Source organism: Vulpes vulpes, chromosome 3 (genome assembly GCF_048418805.1).
Source record: "Vulpes vulpes isolate BD-2025 chromosome 3, VulVul3, whole genome shotgun sequence".
NCBI lineage: Eukaryota > Metazoa > Chordata > Mammalia > Carnivora > Canidae > Vulpes > Vulpes vulpes.
The window spans coordinates 80,820,475-80,841,845 of record NC_132782.1 but is presented as its reverse complement, the minus strand read 5'-3'; the positions used below and the strand labels follow the sequence as shown (position 1 = coordinate 80,841,845).

At 58.1% G+C, this 21,371-nt stretch overlaps 1 protein-coding gene across 24 annotated transcripts in view; it reads left to right on the top strand.

Annotated features, from left to right (window-relative positions):
- Positions 1-20,736, top strand: part of ELN (elastin) — a 31,892-nt gene extending 11,156 nt beyond the window's left edge. For 2 of the 24 annotated variants that reach the window (XM_026019589.2, XM_026019596.2), the window contains 32 exons: positions 262-297; positions 799-891; positions 1,164-1,223; positions 1,307-1,381; positions 2,104-2,151; positions 3,073-3,144; positions 3,460-3,489; positions 3,985-4,056; positions 4,682-4,723; positions 5,113-5,172; positions 5,468-5,515; positions 7,011-7,100; positions 7,184-7,237; positions 7,801-7,911; positions 9,145-9,198; positions 9,726-9,848; positions 10,071-10,130; positions 10,526-10,612; positions 11,510-11,566; positions 12,860-12,979; positions 13,063-13,122; positions 13,523-13,654; positions 14,294-14,332; positions 15,747-15,800; positions 15,887-15,946; positions 16,171-16,248; positions 16,809-16,847; positions 17,061-17,114; positions 17,503-17,547; positions 17,937-17,966; positions 18,514-18,564; positions 19,737-20,736. In XM_026019589.2, coding sequence (XP_025875374.2) covers positions 262-297; positions 799-891; positions 1,164-1,223; positions 1,307-1,381; positions 2,104-2,151; positions 3,073-3,144; positions 3,460-3,489; positions 3,985-4,056; positions 4,682-4,723; positions 5,113-5,172; positions 5,468-5,515; positions 7,011-7,100; positions 7,184-7,237; positions 7,801-7,911; positions 9,145-9,198; positions 9,726-9,848; positions 10,071-10,130; positions 10,526-10,612; positions 11,510-11,566; positions 12,860-12,979; positions 13,063-13,122; positions 13,523-13,654; positions 14,294-14,332; positions 15,747-15,800; positions 15,887-15,946; positions 16,171-16,248; positions 16,809-16,847; positions 17,061-17,114; positions 17,503-17,547; positions 17,937-17,966; positions 18,514-18,564; positions 19,737-19,780 — 2,078 coding nt within the window. In that variant the 3' untranslated portion in view covers positions 19,781-20,736. Of the gene's footprint in view, positions 1-261; positions 298-798; positions 892-1,163; positions 1,224-1,306; positions 1,382-2,103; positions 2,152-3,072; positions 3,145-3,459; positions 3,490-3,984; positions 4,057-4,681; positions 4,724-5,112; positions 5,173-5,467; positions 5,516-7,007; positions 7,101-7,183; positions 7,238-7,800; positions 7,912-9,144; positions 9,199-9,725; positions 9,849-10,070; positions 10,131-10,525; positions 10,613-11,509; positions 11,567-12,859; positions 12,980-13,062; positions 13,123-13,522; positions 13,655-14,293; positions 14,333-15,746; positions 15,801-15,886; positions 15,947-16,170; positions 16,249-16,808; positions 16,848-17,060; positions 17,115-17,502; positions 17,548-17,936; positions 17,967-18,513; positions 18,565-19,736 lie in introns of all 24 variants that reach the window. The other 22 variants (XM_026019588.2, XM_026019590.2, XM_072752864.1 and 19 more) reach the window with 13 other exon arrangements.
- The last annotated feature ends 635 nt before the right edge of the window (positions 20,737-21,371 follow it).

The following is a 21,371-nucleotide window of genomic DNA, read 5'->3' as shown; positions in this document are numbered from 1 at the left end:
GCCTAGGAGTGTTATGGGGGCAGGGGGGTCAAGGCTATCACACCTGCACGGTACATAGTAGCTGCTCACTATTTTATCAGGATCGATCCCTAAGTACCAACTGCTTAAGTCCAGCTTAAGGGCTGAGCGCCACTCAATGACCACAGAACTGCCTGGTTCCTCGTCACCCTCCACAAGACCCCTCCCACTCTGGGCCCCAGAATGATGCCCACATGCCAGCCTCTCCTCTCCTCACCTGGCTCTGTCCCCTTCTTCCCACAGGTGCTGCTGGGCTGGCAGGCGGTGGCCCTGGAGCAGGTTAGTGCTGATACCCAGGCAACGTGCCCATCTGAGGGCCAGAGCCAAGCCCAGGGCATCTGTTCAGTGTGGAGGGCAGTTGGGGTATCAGGGATGGCAGGCCAGGCTGGTCCTGGATGCTAGCATGGGAGGTGATGTGGAGACCACCTGCCCTGAGCAGCTGCCCAGGGCACACATAGGTCATAGCTGGGTCTTGGGGAGAGCTGGAGAGAAGTCCCAGGGGCCAATGGAGCCCAGAGCGGTTCAACTCAGCAGGGCCTTGGAAAGGCTTTCTGGAGGAGGGGAGTAGGATCCCAAAAGATCCCAGCAATTTTGTGAGGCTGAGCAGAGCAGCCTGGCATATTTTGCCCTCCAGCACTAAACCTAGTCCTGGGAGCAGGGGTCATTGTTTGGCATGGAAGTCCTACAGAGAGCAGAGAAGCCACCTCAAATGCACCTCCCAGGAGGGAGAGGGCCCGGTGGGCTGGGGCTCAGAGCCTAACCCAGTCCTCCCCTCGGCAGGGCTCGGGGCCTTTCCTGGAGGAGCCTTCCCTGGGGGTCTGGTGCCTGGAGGAGTGGCGGGTGCTGCTGCAGCCTATAAAGCTGCCAAGGCTGGTGAGTGTTACCCCTGGGGACATGCCGTAAGCCCTCTGCCCTCTGTGAGCTCCCAACTTTGCAAAAGCACCTTTCTGGGGAGGCGCACAGACCGCAGAATTCTTTTCTCCAATCCTCCGGGACTGGGGAGGCAACCAGCTGTGCCCAAGTGTCAAAGTGAGGCGGTGGCCCAGCCAGACCTAATGCAGGAACTTCAACTGGCAGCCCAGGGCCCTCCTGCCTCCCAGCACTCCCGGTGTGACCCCTTCCCTCTCCCGCTCCTGGCTCTGTAGGTGCTGGGCTTGGTGGTGTTGGCGGCATTGGTGGTGTTGGCGGCTTAGGAGTGTCTACAGGTATGAGGGTTAGACCTGAGTTGCCCAGGTGAGGGCCGCAGGCATGGGAGGCACCCACTCTGATGCGGCCCATCCCGTGCCAGGTGCGGTGGTGCCTCAGCCCGGAGCCGGAGTCGGAGTCGGAGTCGGAGCAGGAGGGAAGCCCGGGAAAGTGCCCGGTCAGTGTGCAGTCCCCGGGGCTGGAGGGTGGAGTGGGGGGAGGGTAGAGCACCCCCCACCCTGCACAGGAAGCGGGGGGGGGGGGGGGGTGCAGGCATAGCGGGCAGGGCAGCCAGCCAGGCCCCACACGTGGTATAACACAGTAACACGGGAGAGGTGCCCCGGCCTACCTTCCGGGCCCTTCTTCCACATCTTGGGGTAGAAAGAGACCTCAGAGACACCATCTATGGCAGGCAGTCAAGTGACAGATGGGGCGTGGGGCGGGGGGTGGGGGGGACCGCTCAGGATGGACAGTCATCACTGAAGGGCCCAAGGCAGTCACGGCAGAGCAGGGCTAAGCCCGGGGCGCCCTGACTCCCCATCTGGTGCTTGTTCTCTGCACAAAGCCCTTGAGGAAGTGACTTCAGGTTGAACAAAAGGCTGCCTGAGTCCACACAGCAGGGAGGGAACATCTGGAAGCTGTTAGCCCAGAGGTGGGCTGAGCCAGCCATGTAAACAGGCTCCAGGAGACAAGATAAATCCACACACAGAAGGGTTTGCAGATGACTTCCGAAACTCGTGGGAGAGCTGCGGCCACCACACATATGTCCCTGACTACATCTTCAGGCCCTGGGCGGCAGGTCTGGGAGCCCCGGAGCCACTCCAGAGAGAGAGGGGCCCAGGAGGGGTACCTAGGGACTGGGCTGCGGCTCACGGCTCAAACCTCTTCTCTTGGCCACAGGTGTGGGGCTGCCAGGTGTATACCCAGGCGGAGTGCTCCCAGGCACAGGTGAGGACCAGAGGAAGAAGGGAACCCTATAGCAAAGAGAGTAGCCTCTGGCACCCTCCCAGGTGACCTGTCACCTCCCCAGGAGCCAGGGTGACCCAGCCAACCCCATCTCCCTAAGCATCAAAGCTCAGGCCAACAGAAAGAAGGCCCCTGGGCATCTCTCCCCACAGAGGCCAGTCAGCTTTACCCTGGCCTCAAACCCAGACCATCATCATCATCACAGCCCAAGGAGGGCCCCCCGGGGACACACCACATCCCACTGTGGCCAGCTGTTTCCCAAAAGCTCTGAGTCACCAGGAGGCCCGCCCAGCACATCCGCCCTGCAGGAGACCCCTCTGAGCTGCCCTCTTGCCCTCCTTTCCCTGCCAGGGCCTGGCCACCCCGCCCAACACGTGACCTCCTGAATTCCCCCAAAAGCCCAGATTAGGCCTGCTCTGAGGGATCTGCTGACAGGGTGTCCCTCCTCACTGTCCCTCTGGCTGAGGTGGCCCAGCTCCAGTGGCCCCAGGAACAGTGGAAGCACCAGAAGCTGGCAAATGGAGTTCCCAGCCACAGCAGATGACTGCTTTATGTTTGGTGGGAGCGCACCTCCAGGAGGGGCCCAGAAGGACACGGGCCTCCCCCTTCAAGCAGGCTTTCACCGTCTCCCTTCTCTGGGGACACCAGGCAGTATAGCTAGGGAATTAACTCCAGTTTGGAGAGAAGGCCAACTGAGGCAAAGGCTCAAGTGCCTAGGAAATGGGATTAAAGCTCAGGTCTTCTGACCTTGGGGCAGACAGGGAAAGAGAGTCACCGCCACCCCATGAGCCATGCCCATCACTGGTACTGCCGAAGGTCAGCTCTGTGAGCCAGGGGAGGTGTGGGTGCTTGCAAGGCCTGCCTTCCCGCCCTCACTACCAGCTTCCCTTTCTGTCCCCTCAGGAGCTCGCTTCCCAGGTGTGGGGGTGCTCCCTGGGGTCCCCACCGGAACAGGAGTCAAGGCCAAGGCCCCAGGTATGCGTCCAGGGGACTGGGAGCCCATGGCAGGAATTTCCAGCCACCCTCAGGCCCCTTTGGCCTGGGGTGGGGGTGCGAGTGGGGATGGGGACCCTGGGCCTAGGGCCTTCCAGGTGGGCACCTCTTGTGCTCCAGCCCCATTCCAGCTGGTCAAGGTGGGCAGCACCCCTCTCAGAAATCCCCAAATCTGAGCTGGGAGGTCTGGGCAGAATGGGCCATGCTCTGGTCGGCTCACCCCTCAAGGTTGCCTGGCACCTTGATGCCCGGCACCCAGGGTGGCAGGGCTGCAGTGTTGGCTCCTTGTCCTTGCAGGTGGAGGCGGAGCTTTTGCTGGAATCCCAGGTGAGGCAAAGCTGGGTGTCCCTTGGTGGGTGGGCAGGCCAGCAGAGTAGCCAGCCAGGCAGGGGCTCTTGCCCTGGGAGGGGCCAGGCACCCCCAAATCCCATCGAGGCCTGTCCAGCTTCCCTCATGCCTACTGCCCCAGGCCTTGGACAGGCTTCAGCACAATGTGGCCTCAATCACAGGCTGCTTCCCCAATCCTAAGCCCTCTTTGTAGTAGCCAAATGAGCCCAGAAAACCCACCCGTCTATGCCAAATGCCGTGAGATATACAGGCCTCAACTGTGGCCCAAGCCCCAGGAGGTAGAGAGTCCTGCACTTTCTTGGAGGAAGTGACCTGGCACTGAGGAATGCCGGGCTGACCAGTGACAAAGAGGCAGGAAGACAGGATGGTTTCTGGAACTCATTCTGAGCAGAAAGTGGAGTGTGAGGCCGAGGGCTCTGCAGGGCTGCTGGCCCACGTTGCTGGGACCTGAGTTTGCTCTCCTTGTTCCCGCAGGAGTTGGACCCTTTGGGGGCCAGCAGCCTGGAGTCCCGCTGGGGTACCCTATCAAGGCACCCAAGCTGCCGGGTAAATCAGGAGGAGGACTCAAGGGGGCACCACTCACAGGGCCTCACTGCTGAGAAGCCAGCTTGTGGGGGACATTTTTTGGCCACTGATGTCTGGGGGAGAGGGGTTAGGACACCTGAGCATTGAAGCCCACATCTGGTCGCCATCAAGTGAAAGGGATCCTGTAGGCCCTGGCCTCACTTACTGTGTACACACATGTTCATGCATGCACAGGTACACAGAATCACAGCCCCGATGGGAAACAATATATGTTGATGGTAAGAAACAGCCATCAATGGAAAGACCCCTCTGATGTCGACCCCTGTCCCCACAATCAGCCGAGACAATGAGATATTTCCTGTTGGGAGGATGATAAGGAAGATACTAAGATTCCAGGGCCACAGCAGGTCCTAGTTTTGTAGGGGAAGGGGTGTTCCATAAGCCCCTCGGGCAGGGGTGCCCTTTCCCTCCTCCAGCCAGGGCCTCCTCCACCAAAGAGCCTCTCTGAGCAGCTCAGAACCTTTGGTGCGTAGGGAGGTCTCAGGCCCCAGTATCAGTGGGTATAGATCTGTCTCCCTGGGCAGTGGGAGCCCAGCAGAGGGGCTGCCATGGAGCAGCCTCTGAGCCCACCCTGCCCTCTCTTCAGGTGGCTACGGACTGCCCTACAGCACTGGGAAACTGCCCTATGGTGAGTAAGACCCTCCTAAATGGATGTGCTTCTAGCTCTTTCCAGCTCCAGGGTCCTGGCAAGGAGAGCACCCAACTGGGGATGGGGTAGAGGCTTGGCAAGAGAATCCCCTAAGAAACATAGAACCTGGACTGAGGCAGCCTGCTTCTCAATCCTGGCCCTCACACTTAGCCCCAGGCCTTTGGGCAAATCAGCTTCTTCTCTGTAAACCAGTTTCTTCATCTGTAAATGGGAATAAGTGTCCCACACCCATTTATATCTGTTTTGTAACTCTGGCTGGGAGTGAAAGGGTGGAGACTCTGGGCAGCCTGACTCCTGAGGCTCAGGGCAGGGGTGGGCCACCACAGCGAGATCTGCGCAGATGCCCACTGAGCCTCTCTGTTTCATAGGCTATGGGCCTGGAGGAGTGGCAGGTGCTGCAGGCAAGGCTGGGTACCCGACGGGGACAGGTAAGGAAAACCTCCCCCAACTGTCAGCCAAAGGGGCACCAATCAATTGCCTGGGCTCCAGAGCCCTGAGGCTGGCCAGGATCTCTCCAGGATACAGGCCAGCCCACCCTGCATCCAGACCCCAGTCTGAGCCTGCAGAAGGATCTTGAGTGGGGGCAGCTCCCTCAGCTCTGCTTGCTATGAGGCACCTCATCCACACCCTTTTGTGAAAGGGTTGGTTCTCATGGGGCTGGAATAGGTGGGCTCTGGACATGCAGGAGTACAGTTTTCAGAGTCTTTCTACTTCTTCCCCCAGGAGTTGGCACCCAGGCTGCAGCAGCAGCAGCTAAAGCAGCAAAGTATGGTGAGTGCACCTGCCAGCGCCCAGCTCCCAGCCTCTCCATCCCTATTATCTCTGAGAGTCTGCCTCACAGAGAACTAACGAAGGCAGCCCCTCCACACCCCATTTATCCAATGTTTTCAATACCATCCATTCCTCCATGTGTCCATCCACTCAATCTTTCTTCTATCTGTCTCTCCATCCATCCCTATCTCTCATCCATCTTCCCTCCCATCCATCCATCCACTTCCTCTCCACTCCTCCATCCATCCATCCATCCATCCATCCATCCATCCATCAATCCCTCCTTCCTTCCATCCCTCTATCCATTCTTCCCTCTATCCCTTCATTCATCCATCCATCTATTCATCCGCCCTCCATTCCTCCCTCTAAATCCCTCCATGCCTCCCTCTTCCCATCCCTCCATCCTTCATCTATCCCTCCCTCCATCCATCCCTCCATCCATCAGTCCCTCCTTCCTTCCATCCATCCATCCATCCATCCATCCATTTCAGAGACCAGGGTCAAATAAGAAACCAGCTGGAAAATACAGGCACTACGGTGGGAATCAAGAAGAGGGAGACATTATTCCTACCTGGGGTAAATCAGGAAGGCTTCTCAGAGAAAATGATGTTTGATTCTGGAGTTTGACATGTGGTTAAAATAGGAAGGAGAAGCCTGGGCAAAGAGGATGGGTACTATGGTGGTTAGAATGATAATTTTAGGTGGTCCTACATGAGCATTTAAACAATGCAGTTGTTCAGTATCAATTTAATGTGTCCTATAAAACCTTTAACCTGCCCCATGATCCCTTGGCTAGCAGGCATGGCATGGCCTTCCCCATGCACATAGGGAGGGCAGAGTGAGCATCTGTGCCCTGCCCCAGCTCATCCCCCAGTTCAGAATCACATTACAGGGCTGAGGTCCTAACTTTCATCTCCAGTCCCAGGGGAGTCCCTCCTGGACCCCAATGGGACAGAGGACATCTCCCCTCCAGCCCAAGGAGGCAAGAGTGGAGGGGAAGCCCCAAGCTGGAGGCCTGCTCCATGGAGGCTCCACTGGCCCTCCTTCTAGGCCCTCAAGGCTGGAGGGGATGGCTGGAATGTGGGAGCAGGAGAGTGGGGCGACAAGGGGCTGCCAGAGCCGGGCAGCCAGGCTCTTGGATTACAAACTTGGCCGAGTGTTCGGAACACAGGGAGGGGAAGCCTTGAACATTCCTACAGGGGCCCCTCTGGCCCGGGGAGCGGCCGTTTGTGGTTTCTCAGTATGTGGCAGTGATTAGAATGGGATTTGTCTGAAAATATCGAAGTCCCTTAATGAGCGTGTTGAAATGGACACTTTGGGGGTGAGTCAAGGAACAGTGAGGTGGGGGCCTCCTCCAGCAGGCCTAGCCGGAGATGCCTGGGCTGCATTCCCAGAGGAGACTGTGCTAGTTAAAATTCCAGCATCCAAGCAGCCTTCCTACCCAGCCTCAGGAGAGGCCCTGGGAGCCACATCTTCACTGTCCCCATCCCAGCAGGTGCCGGAGGAGCTGGGGTTCTCCCTGGTGTTGGAGGCGCTGGCATTCCCGGCGGGGCTGGTGCAATTCCTGGGATCGGAGGCATTGCAGGTAGTGTCCATCCAACAGGGGCTGGGGATGTTCTTGGGAGGGCCACCAGGAAAGGGCCTTACCCCCTGTGGCCATCTCTCCAGGGGCGGGGACTCCAGCTGCTGCAGCAAAGGCCGCCGCAAAGGCAGCTAAGTATGGTGAGTGCCCCAAGGGGTGGCCAACCCAGGCCCCGGAGCCCTCAGCCCCCTGTCCATGTGGGCCTTGGATAGCCTAGTACTATGAGGCTGGTAGACTTTGCCCTCATCCATCTATGGCAGTCTGTCTCCCCCTCCCCAAACATGCAATGTTCTTACCTCCTTGCCCTTGTCCATTCTGGCCACTCTTTCTGGAAGGCCACTGTTCTCCACTGATTGGCCCAGCTGGGAGCACGAGGTGGGGAGGTGTCCCATGGAGCATCTGGCTTCTCCCATCCTACCCTCAGGGCTGCCCCAATGCTGTTGCACCCACTGCCTGGGGGCCCAGCAGAGAGACCTGACTTTGCTTTAGACCTACATTGCAGTCTTCCCACCCACAGATCCAAACCCTCAGAGCTCTGTGCAGGTTCTGGCATCCCTTCCCATCTCTCAGTTGAGTAGGATCCAGGCAGGGGCAATGCCAGCCCACCTGGGATCCTGCCCTCAGGACCTGCCATTCCCAGAGCTCCCAGAGCTGTGCCCTTGGAGGCCCTCTGAGGTTCCAATGGGGTCCTTCCCTTTTACAGGAGCTGCTGGAGGCTTGGTGCCTGGTGGGCCAGGCTTTGGAGTTCCAGGTGTTGGAGTCCCAGGTGTCGGAGTCCCAGGTGTTGGGGGGCCTGGCATTGTGGGTGGACCAGGTGAGCTGAGCTTTGTGTGTGCGTGTGCATGAACATGTAAGAAAGCAATATTATTTTTTTAAGATTTTACTTATTTATTCATAAAAGACACAGAGAGAAGGGCAGAGACATAGGCAGGCTCCATGCAGGAAGCCTGATGCGGGACTCGATCCCGGGACTCTGGGATCACTCCCTGAGCCAAAAGCAGACATTCAACTGCTGAGCCACCCAGGCAACCCAAGAAAGCAATATTAAAACCATTGCTAAGACTTTTGCACTCCCCCAATACCTCACTCATCTATCATCTTTTCTTCATATCCTTGGCCATGCCTCATCTTCTCTTCCTTGGGCTGTAACAACCTCCTAATTAGTCACAGCCAGCATCAACTTCTCTAATTTGTCTTCTGGCTGTCAGTGTGTCCCCAGCCCTTAGCTAAATAGGTGCTCAGTAAACGGTGGGTGGATGGATGGATAGACAGACAAATGGGCAAGTAGGTGAATGGCCAAGTAGATGAGTGGACAAGTTGATGAACGAAGGAATGGGTAGATGAAGGGACAAATACAAGGATGCATAGAGACAGAGAGATGAATGCATAGATAGAAAGACAGGTGGAAAGGCAGGTAGGGCACTGAATAAGTGGTAAGAAGGATGGATTGAGGGCAGCCCAGGTGCTCAGCGGTTTAGCACCACCTTCAACCCAGGGCGGGATCCTGGAGACCCAGGATCGAGTCCCACGTCGGGCTCCCTGCATGGAGCCTGCTTCTCCCTCTGCCTGTGTCTCTGCCTCTCTCTCTCTCTCTCTCTCTCTGTGTGTGTGTGTGTGTGTGTGTGTCTCATGAATAAATAAATAAAATCTTTAAATAAATAAAATTGAAAAAAGGATGGATGGATGGATGGATGGATGGATAGGTGGATAGATGAATAGATGGATAAGCGCATGGTTGTATGAGCAAATGACGAGATGAGTGCATAGAAGGCAAATGCAAAATGAATAACTGGATAGTTAGATGAATGGATAGGTAGGCAGATGAGTGGATAAGTGGGTGCATGGATGGACAGAGTTGATTAAGTTGGTTGAGGGGGTGGATGGAAGCCCAAGGATAGACAAACAAATGGACAGACATATGGGTAGATTAATGGGTGGAAAAATGGGTGGTTAAGAAGACAGATGAACACGTGAGTAGAAGGGGAGATGTAAGGGTAAATAGATAGGTAGACCGTTGTGTCATCTGTGTTCCCCTTGGTATCTCCAGGAGCTGTGTCACCAGCTGCAGCCGCTAAAGCAGCCGCCAAAGCAGCCAAATACGGTAAGTGCTGTGCTGATAGCTCTGCCCCACCTGATTCTGGCCAGAGAAGGGGAGTAATTTGCCCAGGGTCACACAGCAAGTCATTGGCAGAGCTGGGACTTGGAATTGTTGGGCCCCAGGAAAATGTCTCCTACCATGAGACCATGGGGCTGAGTGATGGGAGAGTCCCAGTATGGCATTCCCAATGGAGACAGTGTCCCTGACCCTGGCCAGGGCCCTGTCAGAGGAGCCCAAGCCTGGCTAGGGATATGGTCCTGCCCACAGTCTCTCCATAGCCAACAACGAGGCCCTTCCCCAAGTGCTCAGAGAAGAAAGGGATTGGAGAACACAGAGGGATGGGGGGTGTCCATAAAGTCTCCCTGGAGGAGGCTGGTCTGGGGCCATTTTATGGTTTCTGGCCCTTCGTGGACCAGACTTGGAGGAGGCTTGTGTCCTCTTTCCCAGTTGACCAGCATCCCCTCAACCCCGAGCTCTTCCCAGCCTCTCTTACTGTGACGCTTTTCCACCTGATTCTCTTCCCTCTACAGGGGCCAGAGCTGGAGTGGGAGTTGGAGGCATTCCCACTTACGGAGTGGGAGTTGGTGCTGGAGGCTTTCCTGGTTATGGTATCGGAGCTGGAGCTGGAGGTGTTCCTGGAGCCCCCCTTTCCCGTGAGCCTGAGTTCCATGTGGGGAACCGAGGAAAGGATTCTCTATTGTAGGGCTCTGGAGAGGGGAGGTGCAGGAGAGTATAGACTGGGCTTCAGAGTGCTCAGGGAGCTGGGGGTAGGGTGCAGAGAGGAGTTCCAGCACTTTTGGGTAAGTGTGCGGTAGGCACAGCCGCCTCCCTCCGGATCCAGTTGGGTTCCTGAGGGGCTCTCTCCCTCCCCACAGCTGCAGCCCAGGCAGCAGCAGCCGCTCAGGCAGCAGCCGCAGCCAAGGCAGCCAAGTATGGTAAGTGCCCAGCCCTGCCTGTCCCCACGCCAAGGCTAGCACCCTCCCCTCCTCCCGACCCCTGCTGTCCTGTGGTGCCCAGGCTCCAAGCTCAGAGCGCTTCTCCAGCACAAGGGCAGAGCCATCTCATGCTCAGGCCTCTGGGGCTCAATGGCCCAGGTCAAGGTGGGGGTGGGGAGTCTCTAGCCCCATCTTCCAAAGCCACTCTGAACTCTTCCACCCTCTTCAATTACCTACCACTACGGTTATTGGGGCCCTGCTCACTACCTCGACCCCAAACCAGCAAGTCGGAGGTGCCCACGCAGCCATTCTGCTCCCCACACCACCCTGACCCTTCACTCTCCCAAGAACTGGGTGATTTGAGGGACAGAGCCTGACACTCTTCACTCCTCCAGGTGCTGGAGGAGTAGGAGCCTTAGGGGGACTGGTGCCAGGAGTTGGAGATGGAGTAGCAGGTGTGCCGGGCACAGGAGGGGTGCCAGGTGAGCTGTGTCCCTAACCCAGAGATGGGTTTGGTTTGTCTCGCAGAGCCCTGGAGCTGACCAGGTCAAGGGCATCATTTTGCGGATTGGCAAGACTTTTATGGAGCCCAGAGATGGGGAGGAGGGAGAGCAAATTTCCCTGCTTTGGAAGGAAGACCCCCCCCCCCCATGGGATCCTAGCTTGCTGGGGCGGCTCGGGAAGTTAGCCACCACCGGGATAGGCAGCGGAGCTCTGCTCTGCCAGGGCTGAGGGGCCTCTTTTACTCCAGTGGCCTCTCTGATTCCTGATCGGGGGGAGGGCCTGTGCCCCCCTATGGCTCTCCTGGGTTCATCCTCCCCCAGCAGTCACAGGCCAAAGAGAAGAAATGAAATTACAAGGAGATTAAGTTAGAGACTTCCTTGGCTGTTCTTCCCCACCAGATTCCTTCTCTGCATGCCTACTTTATGGGAGAAAATTTTTCCTTTTGTGTTTCCTCCTCAAAAAATGAGCTGTTTCCTCCAGTTTGGGATACAAGCACTGTTAGATTTTTTTTTTTTTTTTTTTTTTTAATTAACACCACCTTCAGCAGACAGCTACAAGAGACTTCTAGAGGCTTGGGAGAGGGTCTGTGCTTCTGCACATCGGCTCTGGGCTCCCCTCTGCCGTAGCAGAGCTAGAACCTCACAGTCACAGAGCAGCTTCTCAAGAAGGGACGTGCCCAGCTGGGCTAGTGGGCCATCCTCCCAGCGGGCCTGGGAGCCACGCTGGCCCTGTGTACTCCTTCTCTGTCTGCAGGTTGAGGAGGCAGCATGGGGAGGGTCAGGTGGTCTTCCCAGGATAGGGGACAGTGGGGGGTGGAGGAGATGTGGAGAGGGGTGTTGGGGACTGCCCCCTGACCCTACCCTTTACCTCTCCAGGAGTAGGGACCCCAGCTGCTGCAGCTGCCAAAGCCGCTGCCAAAGCTGCCCAGTTTGGTAAGCATCCCCCAGCCCCTCATCCTGCTCCCAGCCCCCATCCTGGAGAACTGTTCCCTCACATTCCTTGCTCTGGGGCCTCAGTGACCCTTGGAAGGCAAGCTGTCACATTCTGGGCTTTCTCACCACCTTCGGCCTATCCAACCACATTTAGAGGTGTAGGTAAAGTTCTGATCAGGACAGCAAAGTGAGAACGGCCCTTGGTGAGCCCTCCAGAACTGGCTCTTCAGCCTTCCCAAAGCCCTTGTTGCCTCCAAATCCAGCCCAGCCCAAGCCGGGGCCTGTCCCCCCTCTGGACTACAGCTGGGCTCACCGGACTCCTCTGCTCCGAGAGCTACAGTACTACTTCTTGCACCCTGATGAAGCTGTCTGTCTCTTGCTACATCTGAAGTCCCCCCTGGCAGGCCCAGGCATTCACACCTTCCTGAACATGGCAAACCACAGCAGCCCCATTTAGATTCCAACTGTACACCAGGCTCTGGGCCAGCGGTGGGAGGAGGGGTCCCCTCTGCCTTGGCCTTAGGGACTCGCAGACATCAAGGTTCAGATCACAAAATTTACTGTCTAGGCCAGAGAACATCTTGACTTCAGGTCTGCTGACTCCCAAACTCGCATATGGCAAATGACCCCTTTTTGCCAAGCCACTATTTACGGGGGTAATCCTTACACCAACTTTATGGAGTTGGTATTATTATTCCCATTTTACAGATGTGGAAACTGAGATTCTAAGAGCTTGAGTAACATGCCCACATTTGCTGAGCTCAACGGCCACTGAGCTGAGCTTTGAGCCCAGGTCTCCTTGTCTTGCCAAGCTACCTTTACAGTATAGCTGCCTCTGTCACCCTCAGAAGCCCCAAAGGGGTCCTTGTCTTCCAAAAGTTAAGAGCTCCTGATCCTGGGGCACCTGGGTGGCTCAGCAGTTGAGCATTTGCCTTCGGCTCAGGGCATGATCCCAGGGTTCTGGGATCGAGTTCCACATTGGGTTCCCCGCAGGGAGCCTGCTTCTCCCTCTGCCTATGTCTCTGCCTCTCTGTCTGTGTCTCTCATGAATAAATAAATAAAATCTTAAAAATATTTTTAAAAAAGGGCCCCTGATCCTACACATGCTTCATTGTAGGGATGAGGAAGCTGAGCCTCATCGAGGGAAAGTAACTTGTCCAACATCACACAGCAAATCTGTGTCCAGGCTGGGACATGATCCCAAGGCGCTTGACTCCCAGCCCTCTGCTCTTCCCATCAGCTTCTGTCCTTGGTCAAGACTGAGCTAACAATGAGCTCTTCTCGCTCTTGCAGGGTTAGGTCCCGGTGTCGGCGTGGGTCCCGGCGTGGGTCCCGGTGTCGGTCCTGGTGTTGGTCCCGGCGTCGGTCCCGGTGTCGGTCCCGGCATTGGCATTGGCCCCGGTGGTGTTACAGGTCAGCTGCCCGTGTAAGTGGGCCTTAGGGGCCTCTGAGTCCTCCCTGGGTGCCGTCCCTGAACCCCCTCCCTCTCCCTGCAGGAGTGGGGACCCCAGCTGCTGCCAAAGCCGCTGCTAAAGCGGCCGCCAAAGCGCAGTACCGTGAGTGCCCTGCCACCCATTTCTCCTCGGCCCGTGAGCCCAGAGCTGGCCCAGAGGGACCCCAAGCTGCACCCCCACCACCATGCTATGCAGCCTCATTAGATCCCAGAGCGGCTGCCAGGGGGGTCGGCAGCACAGACTAGGCATGAAGGAGGGTGGTGTCCATGGTCCCTGTGCAGCCCTGAGTGCCAGCCTGGGAGGGTCTGGACTTGACGGTCGGTGGGAGACTTAGGAAGATCATTCTTGATGGCTGTATAGAGAGGGCAGATGTAACGGGAGAAGGCCCCTGCGTGGGTTTGGGCCCCCCGCCCTTGGGCCTGACTCAGCTCCCTGGGCAGGGCACCCTTGTGGGTGCATGCTCCCTGCCCGCCGCCGCCCCACCACTGCCCACCTCCCCCAGGGGCTGCAGCTGGGCTTCCCGCTGGCGTCCCTGGATTTGGAGTTGGTGCTGGCGTTCCTGGCTTTGGAGTTGGTGCTGGTGTTCCTGGCTTTGGAGTTGGTGCTGGCGTTCCTGGCTTTGGGGCAGGTGCAGGTAAGGCGACCTCTAGGGCCTGGGCAGAAACTGCCCCCTAGCTCAGAGGAGGGAGACCTCTTTTCCTGCCGGCACATCCCCAGCAGCCTTACTCAGGAGCTTGCAGTGAGCCCCCAAGCAGTCAGAGATGACTGGGGTAACAGATGGGGGGCAGGCCAGGCAAAGGGAGCCCCAGGCTGCTAGATTTCAGAGTACCTGCCTGCTCAGGAGAGGAGGAACAGAGTTCCAAACTGAGAAGTAGCCCACTCCCAGGAAAGGAGGGTGGAGGCCCCTGAGGTCAGCAGGCCTGAGTGGGCCAGTGCACTCCCCTTGTCAGTGCACGATGACAAAAGGGCCACTAGGACCCACAGGCCCCCAGGACCACACTGTGCACGAGGAGATGGGGGGGCAGTTGGAAGGAGGCGCAGCTCAGCCTTCATGCAGCTCCAGACCTAATTGGCAGCAGCATGGTTAGATCTTGGAACTCTGTGCCCAAAACAGAGGTGCAGTGAGTGCCAGCTGGAAAGCCATGGTTTCAGAGCTTTGAGAGGACCAGTGAAGGCTGAGGAAGTCAGGGAGGGCTCCCTGGAGGAGGCAGAACTCCCGGGCACAGAGCTCAGCTGCTGACCAGCCCCCTTCTCCTTTTTCTCTCTTCCCCAGTACCCGGAACCCTGGCTGCAGCAAAAGCAGCTAAATATGGTGAGTGGACCCCACACACTGCCCCCTCCGGTCCCAAGCCCTGATAACACCTGGTCACCCATCTCCCGTCCATGCGCCGGGGCCCAGTGCCGAGAGCCTGCAGCACAGGGCTGGGAGGGTCAGGATGGAAAAAGGCAGTTTCTAGGGCACATTAATGATGGTTTAGCAGGCCTGGCTCCGGCCTGCTGAATGCCTATCATGCCTTCAGCTCCAGGATGACTCAAAACGTCCCTCACATTTCCAGCCCCACTGGTGGCAGTTCCCTGATGAGGACTGTGGTCCCTAAGGCCCTTCTGGCCCTGACAGTTGCGTGGGACCCAAGGCCAGGGGCCAGGGGTCAGGGGCCAGGCCTGCCATCAGCAGGGCAGCTTCTTCCTCCTTGCCAGCAGTGCTGGGACACCTCGTCCAGGCCCCCAGCCTCCCGCCTGCCTTGCTGTCAGCATGACTGCGCCTGCCACGAGCCCGGAGGACGTGGCAGGCCTGTCTGTCCCTCCGCGTGGTGCCCTGGCAGCCCCACCTGGCAGCCCCACACTGTCTGTGGCACCCACATTCCTGGCCTCCTAGGAGCTGGACCAGGGCCCCTGCCAGGGAACCGCCAACCAGCCCTGGCCCGTCCACTTGGGGCCAGTTTCCACCGCGGAAAATCCCGGCTTCATCGGCCCCCCACCCCCCGCGGGCCTGGTGACCCACAGGCCCCTCTTCTGTGTCTGGCCGGCTGCCGGCCGCCTGAGTCTAACAGATGTTGCCCGGGAAACAAAGCAGTTGAGGGTGCTGGCTCCCGAGCCAGGTCTTGCTGTGGAAACTTGAGGACATCGCTTAACCTCTGCTGTGCTTCAATATTCTCATCTGCAAAATGGGGGTGATAGTGGTCCCTCCCTTCCCTGCTGTGATGAATAATAAGCAGGTTACAACATTCGAAGCACAGAGAAGGGTGACGTGTGAACTGTGGCCATACCCAGCAGCTCCGCACCGAGTAGTGGTTCAGAACTCAGAGTTCGTGCACAGGAGTGTGTCCCTTCACCCTCCCAAACACTGATAGTGGAAGCAGGGTACGGATAATCACCCCTGTTAGGGAGATGGAGCTCTGGGACTCCAAGAGGCGACAGCTATAATGAGTGGAGAAAGCAGAATTTGAACACAGGGCTGTCAGAACCTGACAGTACTCTTCTACCCCCGGCAGCTCGTAGCCACCACTGAAGGCACTGGTGGCTCTCAGTGCTAGCTGCCTGGGAAGGAGAAGAAATGGGCAGGCCAAGACTCAAGACTTGCCCCATTGGTCAGGACAGAGCCAGGTCTCAGACCCAGGTGCCTGGCCAAGTGCTCCTTCTGCTGGGTCACATGGCTTTGTCCACATGTCTGCTTAGCTAGCATCCCTGAAAAAATTGGGGTACTGACTCTTACCTTCTCTCCACAGGAGCAGGAGGGATCGGGGCTCTTGGCGGAGCAGGTGTCCCAGGCGGTGTGGCAGGTGAGTCGGAAGCCCAGGACAGGTTGGGCAGGGAGGAAGACTGGCCAGTGGAGAGTCCCTCCCCCTGATTCCTTCTGTGTCCCCAGGAGCCGGACCTGCGGCCTCAGCTGCTGCTGCCAAAGCTGCTGCCAAAGCTGCCCAATATGGTGAGCACTGGATGGCCCTGGGGCTTGGTGGGGGGAGGCCTCTGACCATGCACGGGGCCCTGAGGAGCAGTCTCCCTGGAGCCCAGCCCACACCCTGGCACCACTACACCCTGCGAGGCTCTGGGAGCTCAGGCTCTACCAGGGTCCTGCGATGAGAACCCCACCATCTGCAGATAGACCCGCCATTCCCACCAGCAGGAGTTTAACACACAGCTTCTCCACAGGCCTCGGGGGAGCCGGAGCCCTGGGAGTCGGGGGGCTCGGAGCCGGGGGAGCCATCCCAGGGGTTGGGGGCTTCGGAGGTGAGGGTCTGCTCTGGGATCAGAGGGTAAAGGGGGCATGTGTGTATGAGAGAGAGAGAGAGAGAGAGAGAGACTGACTTTCCTTCCCACCCTGCCACACCAGCCCCAAGCTGGCCTGCAGCATTTGGAGGACCTTCTGCAAACGCAAGCTAGGGCCCCCTCCTCTCACTCTCCTCTGTCAGCCTCCCCGCCCACCTTAAGTGAGAATTCATCAGGATGAGGATGGTTGTGCCCATTGCCCAGAGAGGAAAAGGAAAGTTGGGAGGGAAATTTTTCCCCCAAAATTCTCAGCCACTGAGGGCGCAGGTTGGGGGGGCTCGTGTTGACATGTCACTCCTTCGTGGGTCATCCCTGTGTCCCCCTACCTATACCGTCCTGAGTCTCATCCTGTATGCTCCAGACTGGACAGGCAGGAAAAGCTTCCTAAAGACTTTTGGGAAGCTGGATGGATGAGGGAGGGTGGCCGGAGGATGGTGGCAGGTAATGAGCGGGTGGGCAGGCCAGGAGGGGACAGGCCTGTGGGGTGCTACGCCTGACTCTTGTGCCCTACATCTCCCCAGGTGTGTCCCCAGCTGCAGCTGCTAAAGCAGCCAAATATGGTGAGTCACTCCTTCCTGCCCTCCTGCTGCCCAGATGTCAGGCTGCTTCTGCCCCCACCACCCTGCCCCATCCCCGGCCCAGCTCAGACCTCCACCTGGCTCCCATTGCCCTTGAAGGCCTGCCCAGGGTACCCCTGGCCCTAGAACCCAGAGGGGCTGCTCAGGGCCCCTTCAGCTGTGCCTCGTCCTAACCCCTGCCCACCCTCTTCTCAGGTGCCGCTGGCCTTGGCGGTGTCCTGGGAGCCACCAGGCCATTCCAAGTTGGAGGTAGGGGCCATGTCTCTGTGAGATGCCCAGCTCCGCCTGGGTCTAGACGAGGCCTCTCTGGCCAGCCAGGGGAATTCCTGGAGCTGCATCTAGCACACAGACATGAGAGAGAGGGTGCAAGGGACAGTCCAAGAAAGGGAACATCCTAGGCAAAGTGGCAGGCCTCAGGGCCAGGGGGTACACCATGGGCAACAGACCAGGCCAACGGGCTGGGGGCATGAGGCCCCCTGCAGGGATGCCAGGTGGAGTCGAGGTTTGTAAGGAAAGCTACTCTTGCCAGCGAGGGGTGCACAGCAGGGAGGAGGTGAGGTGGTCCCGGGCAGAGAGGCAGTACGTGATGAGGCTGCGGCAGGGCTTGCCCCATGCCAACCCTGAACCTCTCCCACAGGAGTTGCAGCAAGACCTGGCTTCGGACTGTCTCCTATTTACCCAGGTACACCCAGGCTCCCTGTCCCTCGGTCCCCCCCCCCCCCCCACCTAGTCCTCTAGCCCCATCCTGCCATCTCTGCTGCTTAATCTGCTTGGAAGGGCAGAGCCAGGACCCAGGGCAGACCTATGATCTCCCTACACGAAGCTGGGCCTCCCTCATTCTCCTCTCCCTCCCTTGCAAGGCCAGGGAGCATCAGCTTGTCCAAAGCACCATGTTCCACATGAGGCAGACTGAGGTTCAGGCAGTGCCAGGGACTTGCCCAAGGTCACACGATGAGTGAGGCAGAGTCCAGGGCTCCCAACACCCAGGCCCAGAACTTGGCTGCCCAGGGTGGGGTTTGGTGGGCTCCCCCAGAAGTGGACTCACTCATGGCCCCTCTCCCTGTCCTGCAGGTGGTGGAGCCGGGGGCCTGGGAATTGGTGGTGAGTTGGGGCCCTGAGCTACTTTCATGGAGTGGGGGTAGGGTGCTACCGTGGCAGTGGTGACTGTGGCCACAGCCCTGGGCTGGCCCTCCGATGCCAAGAAAATTCAGCCATGGGGTGTAGGGATGAGGGCAAGGACCTCTTTCCTGGAGCTCCCAGCTTGGCATGGAACGGGACACCAGGAGATGGAGATCTGGGCCAGCCCTGGTGTCTGGGGTAACTGGAGAGCCTGATGACCACATGTAAGGGGAGAATAAAATCTGTTCAGGCAAGTGGTCAGGGAGGTCAAAGCCCAGGGCATGTTAGGGTGGGGCGGTCTGCATGGCCAGGGGGCACCCTCCTAGCTGCTCAGACTTCCACAGGCAGGTGACCCTCTGTAGGGAGCACAGCAGGGGTCAGGCTGGGGGGAGACCCGAAGCCCAGGCAGGAGGGGCAGGAAGGTCTTCAGAATCTTCTGCGAGAGACCAGAGGCCTGGTTCATGGCAGGGGTTCTGGGCAAGGTGGCAAAGCCTGCCCCCATCCCCAACTCTCACCCTTCCCTCCACAGGTAAACCTCCCAAGCCCTATGGAGGGGCCCTGGGAGCCCTGGGATACCAAGGTGAGTAGAGATTCCACCCCTGGGAGAGGGTAGGGAGGGGGAGAGGCAGAGGACTGGGGTCCATCAGCCTGAGAGGGGGACAGCGGGTTTGGGCTAGACAAGGCAGGGAGGGAGTGGGGAGGTTGCAGGGAGCTGGACTCGTCACTCCCATCCCTGCATCTAACTCAGACCCAGACACTCAGAGCTAAGAATGGGCCTGGGACCCTCCAGGCTCGCCCCAGCCAGGCCGGGCAGTTCCTCCCTCGCTGCTACCCACCCGCACCCCCAGCCCCACCAGGAGGAGCCCACAAGGGAAAGAGAAGGGAGGAGCTCAGAGGAACAGAGGAGAGAGAGGATAAACAGGACAACAGACCCTAGAGTCAGGGAATCTGAGGGGTGGATGGGGGACCCAAGGTGCACCACCTGCTCAAAGATGCAGACGTCCCTCTGGGAATGTGGGGGGCAGCTAATGGTCACCGCTTCCCAAGGCCCCTCCCAACAGTGCCCAAAGGAGACCCGAAGAACACAGGCCCGTTCCTGTGTCTACTCAGCCTGTCCCCACCTACTTCCCACCACACAGAGGAGGCAGCTGGGGCCAGGACAGGGAGAGGCAGAGGCAAGACCAGCCTGACCCTGTCCGGGGTACCCAGATCTCAATCAGGCACCACCTGATGCCCCGGGCCTGATAGATGCCACTGCTTTCCAAACATCCAGGCCTGGATGAGTTTCACAGGAAAAGCCTGTCCTCCTGCCCCACTCGGCTGCTCGCTGCCACCAGGTGGCGGTATGGAGCCACGTTGAGCTCCAGCAGAGGTAGAAACTACACCAGGCCCTCCTTCCAGACAGGGGTGCCTCGATGGCTTAAAACGAGGCCAGTTAGTGTGTTCAGAGCTGCTTGCTGAAGGCTTCCCAAACACAGTGTGCTCAGAATATACAGACATTGTCCAGGTCAGGCCCCTTCCCCTCTCTGAGCATTGATTAGACCACCATCCTGCAGGCCTAGCTCCCTCCCACCTGCCAAGTAGGAGTTAAGGCAAGTGGCTCAGAGTTTGGCGGGAGGCTGTGGCCAGGCCTCTCATGGCTTTGGAGCCTCTGTTCTCCATTGTGGTGATGGGGGTATGAGACTATGTGGACAGGGGCTTGGGCAGTACCCCGGAGGGGTCCGACGGTCATGTGTGCCTCCTCCTGGCCAGGTGGGGCCTGCCTGGGGAAATCCTGTGGCCGGAAGAGAAAGTGAGCTTCCCAGGACCCCTGACTCACAACCTCATCAACGTTGGTGCTACTGCTTGGTGGAGAATGTAAACCCCTTGTGATCCCTACCCCTACGCGCCCCCCCAGCCCCCACCCCGGGAGGGACAGGCCAGGCTGGGTGGCCTTGGAAATCCACAAAGCAAGGAAACAAGAGTGGTGGCCAAGTGGGCCCCAGGAAACCCCCTACTTCAGAGGCCGGGGGTAGGTGGGCTTAGCCACCTGCCCCCACCCCCTTCCCACCCAGGAGCTCCCCCTCCACACACTCTCCATCTCCAGGGGAACTTGGTGCTACGTGCTGGTGCTCTCATCTTCCTGGGGGAGGGAGGAGGGAAGGGCAGCCCCTCGGGAACCCCCTCCCTGGGGCTCCTCTGAAGATGGTGCGGACACTCCCTGGGCAGTCCCATCTCCCCCTGCCCACCAGAACCCACCCCCCCCAACCCTGGCTGCGGTCCAGTTGGTACCTAAGCACCAAAAGCCTCAAGCTGGATTCGGTCATACCATCTCTGAGCCCTCTTCCCCACTTCTGGGGACACCTTCGGATTGGAAGACCCCCATTGGAAACAGCCCTCTTGCTCTTGTGGAATTCATCCATCCATCTGTCCATCCGTCCATCCCTCCTTATCCCCAGTTGACCACCCAGCACCACTAGCTGGCTGGGTGCCCCCTACCATCAACCTGGTTACCCTGTCCTGGCGGCCTGTACCCTGCCTCCAACCCACCCCACACACCCCTACGATGGGGCCTGAGCACCCAGGGTGTGAGGAGCTATGCTAGCTGGGGTGGCAGGAATCTCCTCCCCAACCTGGGTCCCCCCCATGCAGTACTGTATCCCCCATCCCTCCCTCGAACCACTGAACTTCAGAGCATCTCCCACCCCTACCCCGCCCATCTCTTTGTGTCTCGCTGTGATAGATCAATAAATATTTTATTTTTTGTCCTGGATATTTGGGGATTATTTTGGATTGTGGATGTTCTCTTGGTTTTGTTTTCGTGATTAATTGAAAAGAAAAAAATTTTTTTCTGATCTGGGGAGCTATATTCCCCAGTAGAAAACTCAGCTTCATCACTTTGGTGTAACTCTGGATGAAACACACACTTTTTTTTTCTTTTGAACATGAACAGAGAATCAATGGCTTGAGAAAAGACTAATAAATGAAAACCTTTTGAAGGAAACTGTGTCGTGACCTCCTTTGTACTCTCCCATCCGCCCCAGGGCAGAAACAGGAACTTGTACTCTTCAAGGTACATTTAGGGGCAGCTATTTACCAAAATCACCTGCCGCTCCTGGTTCGGCTCGCTCCCGGGTATATCAACCTTCTTCAAGTTTTGTTCACTCCTCAACAAAGAAAGCCCTTCTGCTTTCATTGGGGAAGAAGCTGGTGCTAACCAGCCCCCTACCCACAACCACCCATGGGGATCTCCCTGGAGGAGGGGGCTCACCCACTCAGCCACACCTTTCCCAGGCCTGGGGGTGGCCTCCAGATGCTGAGGGTAGAGCTGAAGCGATGGAGGAAACAAAATGACCCTTCTGTCCAGACCAAACCCTTGGCCTTGTTGAACAGCCATTCAGAGAGGGG